Source organism: Cibotium barometz, chromosome 59, assembly GCF_041138505.1.
Source record: "Cibotium barometz isolate CiBa-2024 chromosome 59, ASM4113850v1, whole genome shotgun sequence".
In the NCBI taxonomy this organism is placed as follows: Eukaryota; Viridiplantae; Streptophyta; class Polypodiopsida; order Cyatheales; family Cibotiaceae; genus Cibotium; species Cibotium barometz.
The window spans coordinates 3,176,348-3,192,765 of NC_141104.1; the positions used below are offsets into that span (position 1 = coordinate 3,176,348).

The window sequence follows — 16,418 nt, forward strand, 5'->3', positions numbered from 1 at the left end:
ATCATGATGTGCCCTAACAGAACCAAAAATTTATTTTGGTCATAACTCTCTGATAAAAACTCAGAATATGGTCGTATAACCAATCCAAAAGAACCGGAAGGCATCTGGTCTACAAGCCAATGTTGGTGGAATAGGCAAACACATCTGTATATAGTTGCAAACACACCATCTTTAGAAAAGCATTGCTTTTCCACATTTTTAATATGCATGGACTCTAAATATGTAAAAGTACTCTAAATATGACCTCCTATCACCTAAATTCAAAATTCTATTTTTTGAGATATTTATCTCTTAATAGATCTATCCATATCTTCTTATTTCTTTTCAGATTTTTGGAACTAATGTTTTTACTCTATCACTTTCTTAACGTTTCTAGTAGCCTTATAGTCTCTCTCGAAATGCACTCTCTTTCTTCTTGAAACCTATATTAAAAGAGAATCGTGACATGGCTTGGGAGGGATATTACATTCTCCCCCACTTAAAAGATTCGAGATGTCCTCATCTCGAGGTAATCTCTAAGTAAATCCTCCTCTCTCTCCCACAGTGGCGTCCCAGTAGGTAAAAATCTTCTTTTATCTAAACATTGTTCCTAAGAGTCCCTTCTTTCATGTGTCTAGCTCATTGTTCTTGAGCTCCCAAAATGTCTTTATTATTCTAAAGTTACTTGGCCTTATTATCCTGAGTTCATGCATCCATATACACTCTTATATGATATGAAGAACTGATTCTTTATTATCCCTAATTATACCTTACAAATTTCTTATTCCATATCCCCATATAATATGGTACTTCATAAATTGTCATGGGAAAACGTAAGGGGATCAATCCTTTATGCGATCTAACCTATGACAGCAAGATGCATAACCTTAGCATCGTCTCCTAGAATACCTTACTCCACATGAATCTTGTACCAAACAACTTCTATTTAGTCATAGAAACACTTTTTTAATTTGGCTATCTTTAACCCATCATATGTATAATCTATATAAATTTTTTTAACTTAATCTCTTGTTTATAATCTTATCATAATCTCTATAATACTTCCTAACACAATCCCTATGTTAATATTTGGTGTACTACCTAACATTCTTAATTAAACTTTGATTAAAGAATCAATGATATGTAGCTTAATTCAAAATAATCACAACTTGGGCAACCACTTCCTAGTTTGGATATTCTAGGCTTCATACTGGCCTCATTCTCGCCTCTTAGATTGATATAGGCCCATCCTATTGGGTTTCCCCTTTCCATGATTTGGGAAGAGAAGAGTCCTTGGTTAGTTAGGGAAATCTTTTCTCATGTGGCCATGTTGTTTACACCTAAAGCATTTGTTCTCATGGAAAAGCTCATTGTGTTGTCTTTATTCTTGATATATATGTGAGGGAGAGCTCTTCTTTTTAATCCTTTTATCTGAAAGATTGGTCTTTCTTTTTATCTAGCCAAGAAAAGGTAAATTTTCTCTTGATGACCTTGTTGACATCTAAAACATCTTCTTTCTTGAAAGGTCCTAATGCGATGTTTACAAGTCAGAGATCTGCTCTCTAACCCTATTATCCCTATTTCTTGACCTTGATTTTGCTCTAGCTCATGATTCCTCTTAACGAGGGGTGGGCTTGACATTTCTCTTGAATAAGGGGACCTCTTCGTGATTAACATGGAAGGACTCACGTCCTTCTGGACACTTTCCATATAAAAAACTTTATCATAGTCTTTGGCCATAATTATGGCTTCTGAAATGGTGGATGGTTTTGCATTCTGGACTAGTTTATTCAAAGGCAGATTAAGCTTTTGAATGAATTGATAGAGAAGAGTTACCTCATCCATCTCTGGAGCAAATTGGAGAAGTTTAACAAAAGTTTGGTGGTATTCTTCTAGGGTCTTCCTTTCTTGGGTTAGCTCCAAAAATTCATTCATTTTATCCTCCCGAAATCCTGGAGGACAAAACCTTTCACGAAGATGTACCTTCATGACATCCCATGACAATTGATTTTGGTTCTAGTGTGGTTAGATTAACAATAGTTCTTCCAACTAATCCGAGCATTTCTTGCTTCTTTCATTATATCCAGCTACATCAAAATACTCATCCATGGACTCTATCCAAGCCTCTACTTCTTCTCCCAAATTCCTTTGTTCACCTTTGAATGGCTCCGGTTGGTGGGCTCCATGAAGGACTTCTTTAATGGCATTATCCAAGCTTTCTTGGTGAGACACTTTCTCTTGCCTAAAAAATATCCAAGAAGTATCTCTGACTCAACTCTCTTTCTTAAGAAAAGGTCTTTACTTAGCTGGTCTATATAAATTTTATGATATAATAAGTACAACACTTAACATGGTTAACTGCTGGGACACTCTCCATCCATTGATAAGTATGCTCATTTAAATTAACTCCTCCATAAAATCTAACCTCATATGTTATAGGAAGAGTAATACTCTCCTTAGATTACTCTCCAAAAGGCTGAAGCAATAATTATTTGTTATTGTCAACCATAGCTGACTAACTTTACTCATATCCTTGGTCATGAGCATGTTAATCTAGAATTTCCATCACAATAAAATCATGAAAGGGTAAACTTTCAAGTTTCCCTTTGGTAATACAAGAGATTTATGTTCAACTATTATTATTATTTTATATTTTAGGTCATTGAGCCTCCTATTCTTGTGAGATAATAAAGATAAAAAGAAAATCATACAAACTTCAAAAAAGGACTAAGCGTCATCAAGAAAATAATTCAAAATGTAATCTTCCCCTACCATCTACCATAAAGCTATCATCCATGAAAAGTTCAAAACTATCAAATATTTATCACATATGAAGGCACTTAAGATTAATACACATGAGAGTTTCATTTTTTTGGTAACATCCAAAGTTAGACCCACATTTTTCCGAGATGGGGCAAGGAACCGGACGATCGTCCTAGTGTAAAGCATCTAGTGATGGCATTCACACGTCAACTATTTAATCATGTATTAGTACCGTACATAGGTCTCTCCTTAATGGAGCTATTATCTTAATAATTTACAATATACAAATTAATGAGATCTATCCTAAAAATTTCTCTAAACAAAGTTTCAGTCTATCCTTCAAGTCATTCAGTTCACTCATTTCTTAATTAGATCACCTTATGTTTTTCCTCAAAAGGTTTCCTCCCCAATCTTATTTCTCAAATTTATTGTATAAATATCTTGCGTGTGCACCCCCAAGATACAAGCACAATTTCATAGGATGATTGTCTCAACATGTGAGCTTAATACTTTACCTTTGAATAACAAATCCTAGGAGGTAAGATCGGCTTTGATACCACTTGTAAGGTCCCCACCTCTAGCTAGCTCAAGGGGATCCTTTTTATAGGCAACTAAGTCCCCTTTATCTTCGATTGACGACACCTCGATCTCTTGGAAATACGAGGATGCGAGCAAACAAAGGGACCTAACTCTATCTCGCAGGGGAAACATAATTATTCTAATAGGAATCTATTGCTTTGATCAATCGGCACTCAATGTGTGTGATCCAGGATGGAACAAGTCCGCACTTGGTACATGGAAACCAATGCCTTTTTCCTCTTTTCTTTATGAGGCACAGCCACTGACTCGTTCTCCTAAAACGGAACTTGTTTGGGCGCTATTCTATTATGGATTGTAAATAATAATTATGTTGGAAAGTCAGTCGACTCATCAAGTCCACCCATCCATAGGATGACGCCATCGAGGCATCCATCCACCCACATACCCAATCATTTTTGTTATCTAATTAGGTCCTACCACACTGTGAAACATATAAAAACAAATTCCTTAATTAGGGATCTTACACAATGTTCCTTAAAACAGCCTTTGAGAACAATATTTACATCAAACAATTCCTATAACAAAATGTTCACAAAAGAGACCTTGAAACCGGGTTAATAACCAATTCTAGGCTTCCATATCCATGTCCATTGACATATCCAAACCAATACCAATGCACCGATGATCTAGAATTCGGTCTTCCAGTCTAAACCAGCTAGGCATACATAACGGACCATACTCCCTCATCATCGACTAGTCGGCGAGGGCCCAAGCCGGCCTATCACCCCCTTAGGTCCTACCACTTGTACCAAACCCTCCCGCCCCTTAGAGGGGATGTCTACTCATGAGGTGGGCTAATTCACTGCACTAGCCTGGGCCCGCAGCACTAGGCAGCATCATAATCACATGTCCACCCTCGCGGGGTGGAAATCCAATTTCCAGTGGCATAGGAGGGGATTACCCTCGGCCAACTCCCGGGCTTGCTACTGCCTCTGCCTACGACTATGCAAGCCTAGAGCGGAGTTAGCAAAGTAGGGGAGAAGATGTACCTACAGATTAGCAATAAAACCACTAAACATATCCATAGCAGTGAAACCAGCAAACATATCCATAGAAATCAAGAAAAAAATCTTTTCTTTTCAATAATTCATTATACTATTTCTATAATAATTTTTATCTTTAACTAGTAAATCAATTAAATAGATCACTACTAGCAATTAATCGAGAAGCCGGGGCCATACCTCAACCCCCAAGAATGATATATGATTGAAAAACTAAAAATATATATACCTTATAGAAATTATGTAAAAAATTATCGTTTATCGTTGCCTTGGCTCGTTAACAAGAGCTTCAAAACTTGAAATAGGAGAATGGAGAGTCTTCTAATACCTTCTCGTAGAAATGGAATTATCCGACCATCCTGAGCTTAATGTCCTCTCACTCGTACTCTAACTCTTCTCTCTTTGAAGGACTATGGCAAAGTAGCCTTCTCTCTCATAAGGCTACGTCATGCTATTCTTCCTTTAAAAGAAAACTATGGAGTTGTGGTCTCTTCCTCCGAAAGACCATAGCAATTTAGCCTTCTCTTCTAAGAGATTAGTGTTGCCATATATATAGGCAGTGATGTGTGTGAACACACTTAGGACCGCCGGGGCACTTTTTTCCTCTAGGAGGTTTTTTCCCCCGGCTTGTATATACGCCCATCCTTCTAGGGCTAACTTATCTTTTGTACATTGACACAATCTAATACACTTAGTGTTGTGTGCATTCTTGCTTCTTCTTCTCCAAGCTTTGTGTGCTTTCCTGCAACCCTAATTCCAACAATTGGTATCAGAGCAGGCATCGGCTCCCAGGGCTATACCGCCAGCACCCTTCGATTCACGTTCTCCGATTGAGGTGAGTTTTCACGAGCGCTTGCAGGTCCCTATACTCTGCAAGTAAGCCCGTAGGGATTAGCGTTCTCAGAATTTGCATCTGAGGTCGTTTCGGGCTCCGTTTTTGCATTTCAAGTTCTGCACAGGTGTTTTCGTCATTTTCTGTAGAAATTTCAACAGTACAGTTTTCTGCAAAACAGGCATACGTGTTCTGTTGTGGACCATGCTACATAGTACAAGTTGTCTTTTGTTCAGTCTTTGCTTCATTACAGGTAGCTTTTGCATCAGTTTTGGTCAGTGGCCATGGCTGATAACAGCAATGATGTATTTCACATGTTATCTGCTGATGACAAATTGGATGGAGACAGCAACTACCCACTTTGGGCATACATGATGCAGCATGTTTTGGTTGCAAAAGGAGTGTGGAACATTGTGCAGGGTATGGATGTACATCCAGGTTCTATGGATGTAGGATCTGTTGTTGAGGATGTTGCAGGTTCTAGCAGCTCTACTGTTGCTGCTGTTTTACCCACTGCTGAACAAGCTCGTTGGGATGGTAAAGATGCGCAGGCTCATGCCTTGATTGCACTTTCTGTCAAACGCAACATCACCCCACATATTCGTTCAGCTAAAACAGCAAAACAGGCTTGGGATATTCTAGCTGGTTTGTATGCAGGTCATAACGAGGTAAAAATCGCTTACCTGCGTAAAGAACTAGAATTGAAGATTATGCAAGAAGATGATGACATGAATGTTTTTCTTGCTGAGATTAAAGATCTCAAAGAACAGTTGATTTCTACAGGTGAGATTATTCCTGATCATTCTCTTGTGTAGACTGTTCTTGATGCTTTACCTGAGACATATCAGACTTTTGCTTCCACATGGAGACTTCTTAATGAGGACAGACCTGATGCTGTCAAGTATGATACTTTAGTCAACAAGCTCTTGCAAGAAGCGCAGTCCAGGCAAAACAGGGCCAGGCAGCGTGCAGTTGATCAAGCATTTATTGCTGCCCAGCAGCAGAGAAGAAGTGGTAAGGCAGCCCCTTCCACTGTTTCTTCTCCTATTAGTAGGTCTGCAACTTCTTCTCCTTCCACAGGTAGCAACAATAAGTCTGAGAAGGCTCTTGACAAAGGCAAGAAAAAGACCAGGTGCAACTATTGTAAGGCAAATGATCATGTCATTAAGAATTGCCCTAAGCTAAAGGCTAAAGAGGCAAAGAAGAAAGAGTCAAATGCAGCCACAATAGCGGATGCTTCTACAAATGCAGATTCTGCAAATGTTGTGCAGGATACAGAATAGGCATTTAGCGTGTATTGTCAGTATGACCCATCTGTACATGATGCATGTTTGGCAGTTTCTGTTGACTCTAATGTATGGTATTTTGACAGTGGTGCTACAAAGCACATTACCTCGCATCGTGATATGTTCACTTGTCTTGAGGCTGTCTCTAATGGGAATACTGTCACATGTGCCAATAATGCTTCTTACCCAGTGAAGGGTGTTGGTAAAATTATGCTTACTGCTGCAAATGGCAGTGCTTTCACACTTTCAGATGCTTTGTATGTGCCAGGGATAAAGAAGAATCTATTGTTTATCTCTGCGCTTGCTAGACTTGGATTTGTAGTCAAATTTGTGGATGACAGATGTACTGTTCATGATTTGACTTCTGGTGATACGATTATTGCATTTGGCACCTTGTTTCGTGGGCTGTATAGGCTCAATTCTTATGACAAGTGTGTGGAAGATTCAGCAAATGCAGTTTCTGATGAAAAGGCAGTTTCAGATGCAAAACTATGGCATGCTCGTTTTGGTCATCTGAACTTTGCTAGTTTGCTGCGTTTGCAGAAATTTGATATGGTTGCTTCATTGCCCCCTCTTGAGGCACCATTGAAACATGTTTGTGAAGGCTGTATTTTGGGCAAAATGCAGCGTTTTGCGTTTCCAAAGGATGGTTCTGTGCAGGCCACTCACAAATTGCAACTTGTACATAGTGATGTATGTGGGCCTATGCAAACTCCGTCATTTGGTAAACACTTGTACTTCGTGACTTTCATTGATGATTACTCAAGGCATGCATGGGTATATCCACTGAAGGCAAAGTCCGAAGTGTTTTTGTGCTTCAAACAGTTTATGCTTATGGTTGAAAATGTATCCAATTGTACTGTGGGCACCCTCCGTTCTGATCGAGGGGGGGAGTACATGTCTAAAGAGTTTGATGCATTTCTGGCTAGTCGTGGGATAAAACACCAATGTACAGTGCCGTATACCCCTCAGCAAAATGGTGTTGCTGAGAGGAAGAACAGGTCACTTATGGAGATGGCACGATGTATGATTCAAGAGCCAAGCTTTGCCACATGCATTTTGGCTTAAGGCTGTCATGTGTGCTGCATATGTACTCAACAGGTGTCCCACTAAGGCCTTGCAGTCTATTACTCCATACGAAGCTTGGCATGGCAGGAAGCCTTCTATTGGTCACTTGCGTGTCTTTGGTTGCTTGGCCTATGCTTTAGTGCCTGTGCAACAACGCAAAAAATTGGATGATAAGGCTGTCAAATGCATTTTTGTTGGTTATAGTGCTGAGAGCAAGGGTTACAGATTGTATCATCCACAGTCAAAGCGTATCTTGATTAGTCGAGATGTTGTTTTTGTGGAAGATGCTGTGCAGCCTTTGTTATCATGTACCAAAGAGACAGGTGTGAGCTCACGGGATGTATTTGATACATTGTTGCCTCTGTTTACAGGTGGGAATTCAAATGTAAGTCCTAATGAGACAAATATTCAGCCTATGCAGATTTCAAACGACATCATAGATCAGCCTATTTTTGATGCAAATTTACAGGATGTAATTCATGAGGATAGGGCTGAAAATGAGCAGGCTAGAGGTATGCCTAAATGGCTGGTGCAAACCTTGCATGATAGTAAGATTGATGCACCTATGACTAGTCGTACTCGTTCAGGTTTTCAGCATGCCTCTTATACATCAGATTGTTATGCTTTGGCTGTGTCTAGTATGTGTGAAGAGGAAGAACCTCTTTCATTTGATAAGGCACAAAATTCAGAAAATTGGTTGGCTGCAATGCAAAGTGAATATGATGCTATAATGAAGAATGGTACATGGTCTTTGTGTGATTTGCCTATTGGTAAAAAGGCCATTGGATGTAAGTGGGTTTTTAAGTTGAAACGAAAGCCAGATGGCAGTGTTGATCGCTATAAGGCTAGACTTGTTGCAAAGGGTTATGCTCAAGAAAAGGGCATTGATTTTGATGAGACCTTTGCTCCCACTTGTCGTATGACTACCATTCGTAGCATTTGTGCATTGGCGGCTCATAATGGTTGGAATGTACATTAGCTGGACATAAAGACTGCGTTCTTGAATGGAGATTTGCATGAGGAGGTGTATGTATCGCAGCCTCGTGGTTTTGTTCAAAGAGGGCAGGAAAACAAAGTGTGCAGGTTGAAAAAGGCTTTATATGGTTTAAAGCAAGCTCCACGAGCTTGGTATGAAAAGATACATGCATATTTGACTGCACATGGGTTTCAGAATAGTCCAACAGAAAGCACTTTGTACGTTAAACGTGTGGATGGTGTACATCTAATCATTGCTCTCTATGTCGATAACATGCTGCTCACAGGACCAAATGAGAGTCATATTGCTGATTTTAAGGCTGATTTGAATGCCTCTTTTGAGATGTCAGATTTGGGGCATTGCATCATTATTTGGGGATACAATTTAAGCAATGTGATGGAGGTATTACTTTGTGTTAGACAAAGTATATTGAGACATTGTTGCGGAGATTTGGCCTTGAAGACTGCAAGCCTATTGCTACTCCAATGGAGACAGGTTTGAAGTTGAGTCTTCATGATGCTGGAGATCACTTTGATGTCACACTCTATCAGAAAGCTGTTGGTTGCCTCATTTATGTATGCATTACGAGGCCGGACATTCAGTTTGCAGTCTCACAGGTGAGCAGGTTTATGCATAGCCCAGGGTCTCAGCATTGGAAGGCAGTTAAACGCATCTTTCGCTACTTGAGTGGCACCATACATCTTGGGTTATTTTATCCCAAGGGGGGATCGTTGCTGCTAGATTTACATGCTTTTTCGGACTCAGATTGGGCTGGTTGCTATGACACAAGAGTGTCCACAAGTGGTTTTTGTTTCATGCTCGGTAGCTCATGCATATCTTGGTTGAGCAAGAAGCAACCTACTGTGGCCACTTCTAGTTGTGAAGCTGAGTACAGGGCAGCTTTCACAGCTACGGTTGAGTGTGTGTGGCTCAGACGACTTATGGCTGACTTGGGTGTTGGACAGGAGTCTACCACCTCTATCTTCACTGACAGTTAGGGCGCATTGGCAGTTGCGAGAAACCCAGTTTTTCATGCTCGCACAAAGCACATTGAGGTGCATTATCACTATGTCAGGGAGAGACTCTCGGCAGGAGAGATCAGCTTGGCCTATGTGCCAACACAGGACAACCTCGTCGATCTTTTCACAAAGGCGCTTCCTCATGAGAAGTTTGAAGCTTTCCGCAAAGCTTTGGGCTTGCTCCCCTTTGTGGATTGATCTACTTCGGGCATGGCACTCCCCTATACATGAGTGCTAGCTCTCGTTCACACCATCACTCCCAGGGGGGATTTGTTGCCATATATATAGGCAGTGATGTGTGTGAACACACTTAGGACCGCCGGGGCACTTTTTCCCTCTTTAGGAGGTTTTTTCCCCCCGGCTTGTATATACGCCCATCCTTCTAGGGCTAACTTATCTTTTGTACATTGACACAATCTAATACACTTAGTGTTGTGTGCATTCTTGCTTCTTCTTCTCCAAGCTTTATGTGCTTTTCTGCAACCCTAATTCCAACAATTAGATAAGAATGAAGGGATATATACATCTCAAGGTCTAGAATTACCTTGAGGCTACTTGCTGCCTCAAGGTCTAGAATTACCTTGAGGCTACTTGCTGCCTTCTTACAGTTTTCGTGTGTAGAGACCCTAACAGAACCAGAAAATTATTTTGGTCATAACTCTCTGATAAAAACTTAGAATATGATCATATAACCAGTCAAAAGAACCGGAAGGCATTTGGTCTACAAGCTAACATTAGTAGAATAAGCAAACACATTTGTATATAACCGCAAACACACCATCTTTAGAAAAGCATTGCATTTCCTCATTTTTAGTGTGCATGGATTCTAAATATGTAAAAGTACTCTAAATATGACCTCCTATCACCTAAATTCAAAATTCTATTTTTTGAGATATTTATCTGTTAATAGATCTATCCTTATCTTCTTATTTCTTTTTCAGATTTTTGGAACTAATATTTTTACTTTATCACGTTCTTAACATTTCTAGCCTTATAGTCTCTCTTGAAGTGCACTCTCTTTCTTCTTGAAACCTATATTAAAAGAGAATCGTTACATGGCTTGGGAGGGATATTACAGAAAGGAATTGGGTTTTGTATCAAGATCATGGTGTGGTTGCTTACGAGAGCCGTAAGTTGAGTGAGAAGAAAAGGTAAATGCATGTGTATAATTAAGAGATGGTTGCTATTTTACATGCTTTCAAGAAGTGGCACCACTATCTTTATGGGAGTCATTTTTATGTGAGAAGTGATCATCGAGTGTTAAGGTATTTCCTTTCTCAACCAAATTTGTCTCCTAAGCAAAGGTGGGGGTTGGCCACTTTGCAAAACTCTTATTTTGAGATTACATACACAAAGAGCAAAGAAAATGTGGTGTGGCCAATGCTTATTTCATGTGTCCCATTTGAAGGTTTATGTTGGACTGGACATGCAAGTTTTTGATAAGCTACCACCGTTAGATGAAGAAGAATGTGTGTTGGAGGGCATAATGGGCAAGTGAGAAAGAGTGCTTTGCAATCATTCCATGGTTGAGTACTTGGTCAAGTAGTGTGGATTACCTTTTGAGTAAGCTTCATGGCAACCCAATTCTATGTTGGAGAGGTTTTCTCATGGACAGATTTGGAGCCATGTACATTGAGGCCGTTATATGCTAAATATGCTCTACATGGTTATTAGAGTTATATTCCATTTCATGAGTTGATTTTTTTATGGTTTTGAGGATGAAACCAATGGGAAGGGATGGGTTGTAACATGGTTACTCATGTCTTATACATAATTGTATAGGCCAAAGGCAATGGTCAAGTGTAAAAGGTCACTAATAAGTGTAGTGTGAAAAGGGACCCAAGTATATAAGTCCATGGATATATTTCATTTAGTAACTTTTGGAATATACAATCTTCTCTTCTTGAAGCTTATTGCTCAAGGATCCATGGTGGTTTGTCTACCCTTGTGTGCATTCCATGTGATGAGTGCTAGGATGTGTGTACTCCATCCCTATTGAGTGCACCCCTCTCTTGCAAATATGTTTACTTAAATGCACAAGGGTCCACTTCATTTGCATATGTTTACTTGAATGCACAACTTTCTTGCAAGTTAAATAGTTAAACATGTACTTATGCAATTCAAAGCATTAAGAAGATATATCTCAGAACAAACGCACATATGCCATTCAAAGCATTAAGAGTTATATCTTAGAACCTTTTCATTTTTGTAACTTTTAATATTCAACTACCAATTCCTACAATTTATATCTTAGGACCTACACTAGACATATTCGGGCTGACGCGAATATGATTAATTAGCGCTCGAATTAATCATCGTCACCCTAAGCTTTTAACGTCAGGGCCTAAGGTTTTAACGTTAGAGCAGAGCGGATTGAAAAAGACCCAACACATTAAAAAAAATTGATCGTTCTCTTGTTCACAGCGCTCTCTCTCTCTCTCTCTCTCTCGCTCGCTCGCTGGAGGCCACAGCCTCAAAATGGCCAGACACTATTTGCAATTTATTCAAACATGAGGTGGCTAAAGAAGGATCCAGAGAAACCTTCAGAATTCGTTTTTTTTTATTTTAAAAACGTCACATCTCCATACCTCACTCCTAAAGTTATACCACCTAAGGTTATACTACCTCACTCCTAAGGTTATATCACCTCAACAAATTAATTAATTGCCAAACAAAATTTGGCACCTATATTCAAGTGCCAATTCCTACAATTTATAGGCATTATGACCTATTTGAGTCATGCTCACCTCTTGGCGTGTTGGCATTGTTTCGTTTTGTTTATTTTACTCTTGAAAAAGAAGTTTCAATAAATATCAATTTCGTTGTTATTTAAATTAGACACACATCTTTTTTCAAATGGGCTGTTTAAAACAATACTTTATGTGATGATTAAAAGGGTTAAAAATAGATATATTTACAAAGTGACCAGTGTAAGTTAAAAAAGAAGAAGATTTATTTACGAAGTGACCAGTGTCGCCTACCTTTTAAAACAGGCTTGGAGAGCCAGAGTTAGCAGATATATGGCGGCAAATGGCATTGTCTCAGGTGCAGGCGCGGGACACCTCCTTTTCGGCCTTCCTTCTCGTGGATGCTTCTCTTCAACAACAACAGCTGCCTTGCCGGTTCCGGTATGTCCTCTTGTGTTATACTTGATGTTTCTAAACAATGCTCCATTCTGACAAGAAATCTGCTGTAAGGAGGGCCTTCCTTGGGGATCGTTTAAGAGAGAGAGAGAGAGAGAGAGAGAGAGAGAGAGAGAGAGAGAGATCATAGCCGAGCTCCATATGAAGGCACTGAAGTGTAGGGAATGGCACTTCAACCAGGGATCTCTTGATCAGGAGCCCGATACGTGATCGTCTGTTACATAGAGAAAAAAAGAAAGGTTCACTAACGTCTTCAGGGGCCTGAAATGGCCCATGAGGTCAATGATGATCATTGTGTGCGAGTTCTTTGGTGGAAGATGCATAGGGGATCCAGTGTACGTGAAAAAAAAGTGGAAATTGAGTGATGAACATCGGAAGCACGGCATGTTGAAGCGTGAAAAAGTTCGACTACCTTGTGCAATGATGGACATGATAGATCACCATAAGAGAGAGAGAGAGAGAGTCATGTTTACAAAAGACCCAAAGGGTCTATGGGATTGAAAGAAGTACATGTTGAGAGCTGAAAGTTGGACCGTGGAATTTCATCATATGCAGAATCCAGGGTACATTCATAGCACGTGGCAAAAATACTCATGTGCCGCTGGACAATGTCCCTGATTTGAAGTTATTATAATGACCATAGAACATTATTATATACAGAATACATCAAATACATATATTATCTATGTCCATATCATGTAGTAAAATATTCATGTGCCGTCGGCGGACGATGTCCCTGATTTGGAGCTATTGCAATGATGGCAGCTGAGGTCCTTGTGGATGAGAGGCATGTGGCTCTTTGAATCTACTGTGGTCTAGGGTGACCGCTTGGGTGTGTTGGATACTGAGCAAAAGCCATCTAACATGGTCTGGTGCATTGATTTGGATTCTTATAATCCCTTTGATGCCATCATGAATGGGTGCCAAGTGAGTTAAGTCCTATCACTTGCAAAAGTCTTTTACCTAGATTACTGGGTAACAGGGTAACTTAGCAATTTTTGTGGTGCATTGACTTCAGAGAAGGGAGGAGAGAGAGACTGCATAGACACCTGATTGGGTCCCAAACCCAAGTGAATGGTCGGTGTATTTGCTTATGTTCTGTAATTGAGATATGGACAATACAGATCCTTGACCTTGACCTTGACCTAAATGACCAATATCTAGTCTTTCTGCTCCCTAGAGTTCCTTGCTTGAACAACTTGTCTATTGCAATCTTTAGGATACGCTTGTCTTCTTGCAATCGTCTATAGCACGACTCTTTGCCTTTTGTCTCTTGTTGAAATGAAGTTTTGATGTCTTGGTCTTTGATGCTTTTGGGTCCACATTTGTGATCCGCTCCACCAGCATAGTATTTTTTGAGGAGTCATCCTTAGTCCTCGGTTGACTCTTCACTTTTGTATGTTATACTCCGTTTTGAAAAAAGAATCATCATATGCTCCTCTGTGAGTACTTATAACTCACCCTTGATCAAGGCAATGGGGTTACAAAGACACCAAAGAATCTTGTTCTGTGAGGGGCTCCATCTGATCCCTGCCTGTGTGCATCTGAGGAACATGTCTCTGGTTCCCCTTTGGGTCCCTGCAAACTTTTCTGATGAGTGTATGTTAAGAGAGACCACCATGACAAGGAGTCCTTGCCATGACCTTTGGATGGGCAAGATACTTCCATGGAAATTCCATGGTTCCTGTTAATTTGGCAAGGAGTTAAGGAGAAAAATAACTTTACAGTTAATCTAAGTAAGTGGATATGGGCAAATAATAAGTCAGGTTTTATTGAACTTTGCAAAATATGAGTGAGTTTTTTTCCAGCATTCGATCAAGGTTGTCACAAAGCATGCCGCTTTTGGATGCATGGTTGAAAATGTTTTCACATTTTCTTAAAGTGATCATTGTGTGTATTTAAACTAAGATCTTTTACGATGTTTTACAATTTGGAATTTTCAGATGCATAATCAAAGTATTAACACCTCGAGCTTCTTGCAGGCTGGCTTACGTTTATACGTCTGTGACCATGAAACATCTCCTCCAGGTAGGCCTATGCACATTGTTTTGGTCAAATATAGATGGCCAACAAGCGTGTTATTTGTTTTAAGAATGTCACAGATCATGTTTGTTTTACGTGTGCTATTACATCCTTGATAACATTTTCATTAAAAGAATGAATTTGGTGACAACATAGTCAACGTTATTCCAATGCCGGTGGATCTGTCCGCTGAACCAGAAGATAAATAGTAACAGGTAATTAGACACTTAACTGCTGCATTCTCACTTTCTTTGTAGGTGGCAGACCTCCTCATCAGCCTCGACCCAACCACCCTACCAGGATTTTGCCTGCCAGCATGAGTGTGAATGGCGTAAGTGCTACTCCCCCAAGCTCTCATCAAACTGGTTGCAAATCTATCCTCAAAAGCGGTGCTCAGGCCTTGGGATCGGGCTTGCGTGAAAACCCAACGTGCACTTGGAGTCCAGGGGGCTCCAAGTGAGGGGTTTGAGCTGATATCCGATCAATCAGAAAAGCCTAACGATCAACTTGCCCAACAGGGCTCTGCTCTTGCATAGCTGGGTCAATGATTCCCAATCCTCCATGAGTCCACGGCTAAATAATCACCCTCCAAGTCACCTTGGCCCTAGCCGGCCACCCATGGGTCTTGGCCCACATAAAATTCCGAATTAGTTGTTGAACTTGACCTAGACATGCCTTGGAAAATGCCTGGCAAGATGTGATATACCACATGGTGGCAAGGAGCACATGGTTGGCCATGATCACGCGACTGATGAGGGAAAGGCGAGTGGTGTTCCAATACAAAAGCATTCTTCCGAATTCTTAGAAGGAGGGCTAGTTATTGCTCGGTTGGTATGTCAATCCCAACTTGCATATGAGGTATCTAATCGGGGTGCCCTTGGGTATCTAGTGGAATGACTCAATTGGGTGCCAAGATGGGTTGGGTGAAGATCCCACCCAAAACTTTTTGAGCTCCGGAGGCTAAGCAGAAAGTCTTGATGGGGCAAATCTTTGAAGGTTCCCCTCCTCTCTTGAGAGGTAGGCGGGTGTGTCATCTGTGAACCCTAAGTTGAGAAGCTCCTCTTGGGATATAATGGGGAGATGTAGACCTTGGAGTCTAGCCTCTTGTGCGGAGAGAAAACTACTTGTGTGCTTTTGCCGCACATGTCGTAGCTGGGGACTTGCCGAACACCGTATGCGAGCCACGAATGGCTGCAAGCATACAACTAGGGAAGGAAGCTCAAACAGAATGCAAAGGGTGTGTCACTCACCGCTCAACCGCCGCCTTGAAGGATTCCCGCGTCGCAGTGAAGAAGGAGCCGCCGTCGCCGCTCTACCGCCTCTCCGCCGCGTCACTTTTGCTACAAAGAGGAAGAGTAAAGGGGTGAGGGGGCATCCTCGCTTGAATGATCTAGAAATTGCGAATCTCTCTCCCTCGGCCCCATGGATGAGGACCTGGCTATGAGCTACCGAATAAAGGGTGGAGACACCTTTGATCCATTTTGCCGGGAAGCCCATCCTAAGCATGGTTCCCTCCAAGAAAGCCCAATCGACTTTGTCATAGGCCTTCACAAAGTCCAGAAGTAGAACTGCCATGTTCTCCTTACGAAGCCTGGTTGAAGTTGTTGCCTCCCAGAAGGTGAAGATATTATCCAAGATGCTCCTCTTCTAGAGGGAGACTCACAGCGCGAACTTGCATTGTTTCACGTGCAGGACAATGCACACCTGATCTTGGACTCATGTGTAGGAC

At 40.8% G+C, this 16,418-nt stretch overlaps 1 protein-coding gene across 1 annotated transcript in view; it reads left to right on the plus strand.

The window, feature by feature from the left end:
• The first annotated feature begins 12,490 nt into the window (after positions 1 to 12,490).
• LOC147605385 (SAP domain-containing protein) overlaps positions 12,491 to 16,418 on the plus strand; it is a 31,507-nt gene continuing 27,579 nt past the window's right edge. Inside the window, exons 1-2 of the mRNA XM_086793376.1 lie at positions 12,491 to 12,652; positions 14,650 to 14,695. Of these exons, the coding sequence (XP_086649502.1) occupies positions 12,545 to 12,652; positions 14,650 to 14,695 (154 nt within the window). The 5' untranslated portion in view covers positions 12,491 to 12,544. The remainder of the gene's footprint in view (positions 12,653 to 14,649; positions 14,696 to 16,418) is intronic.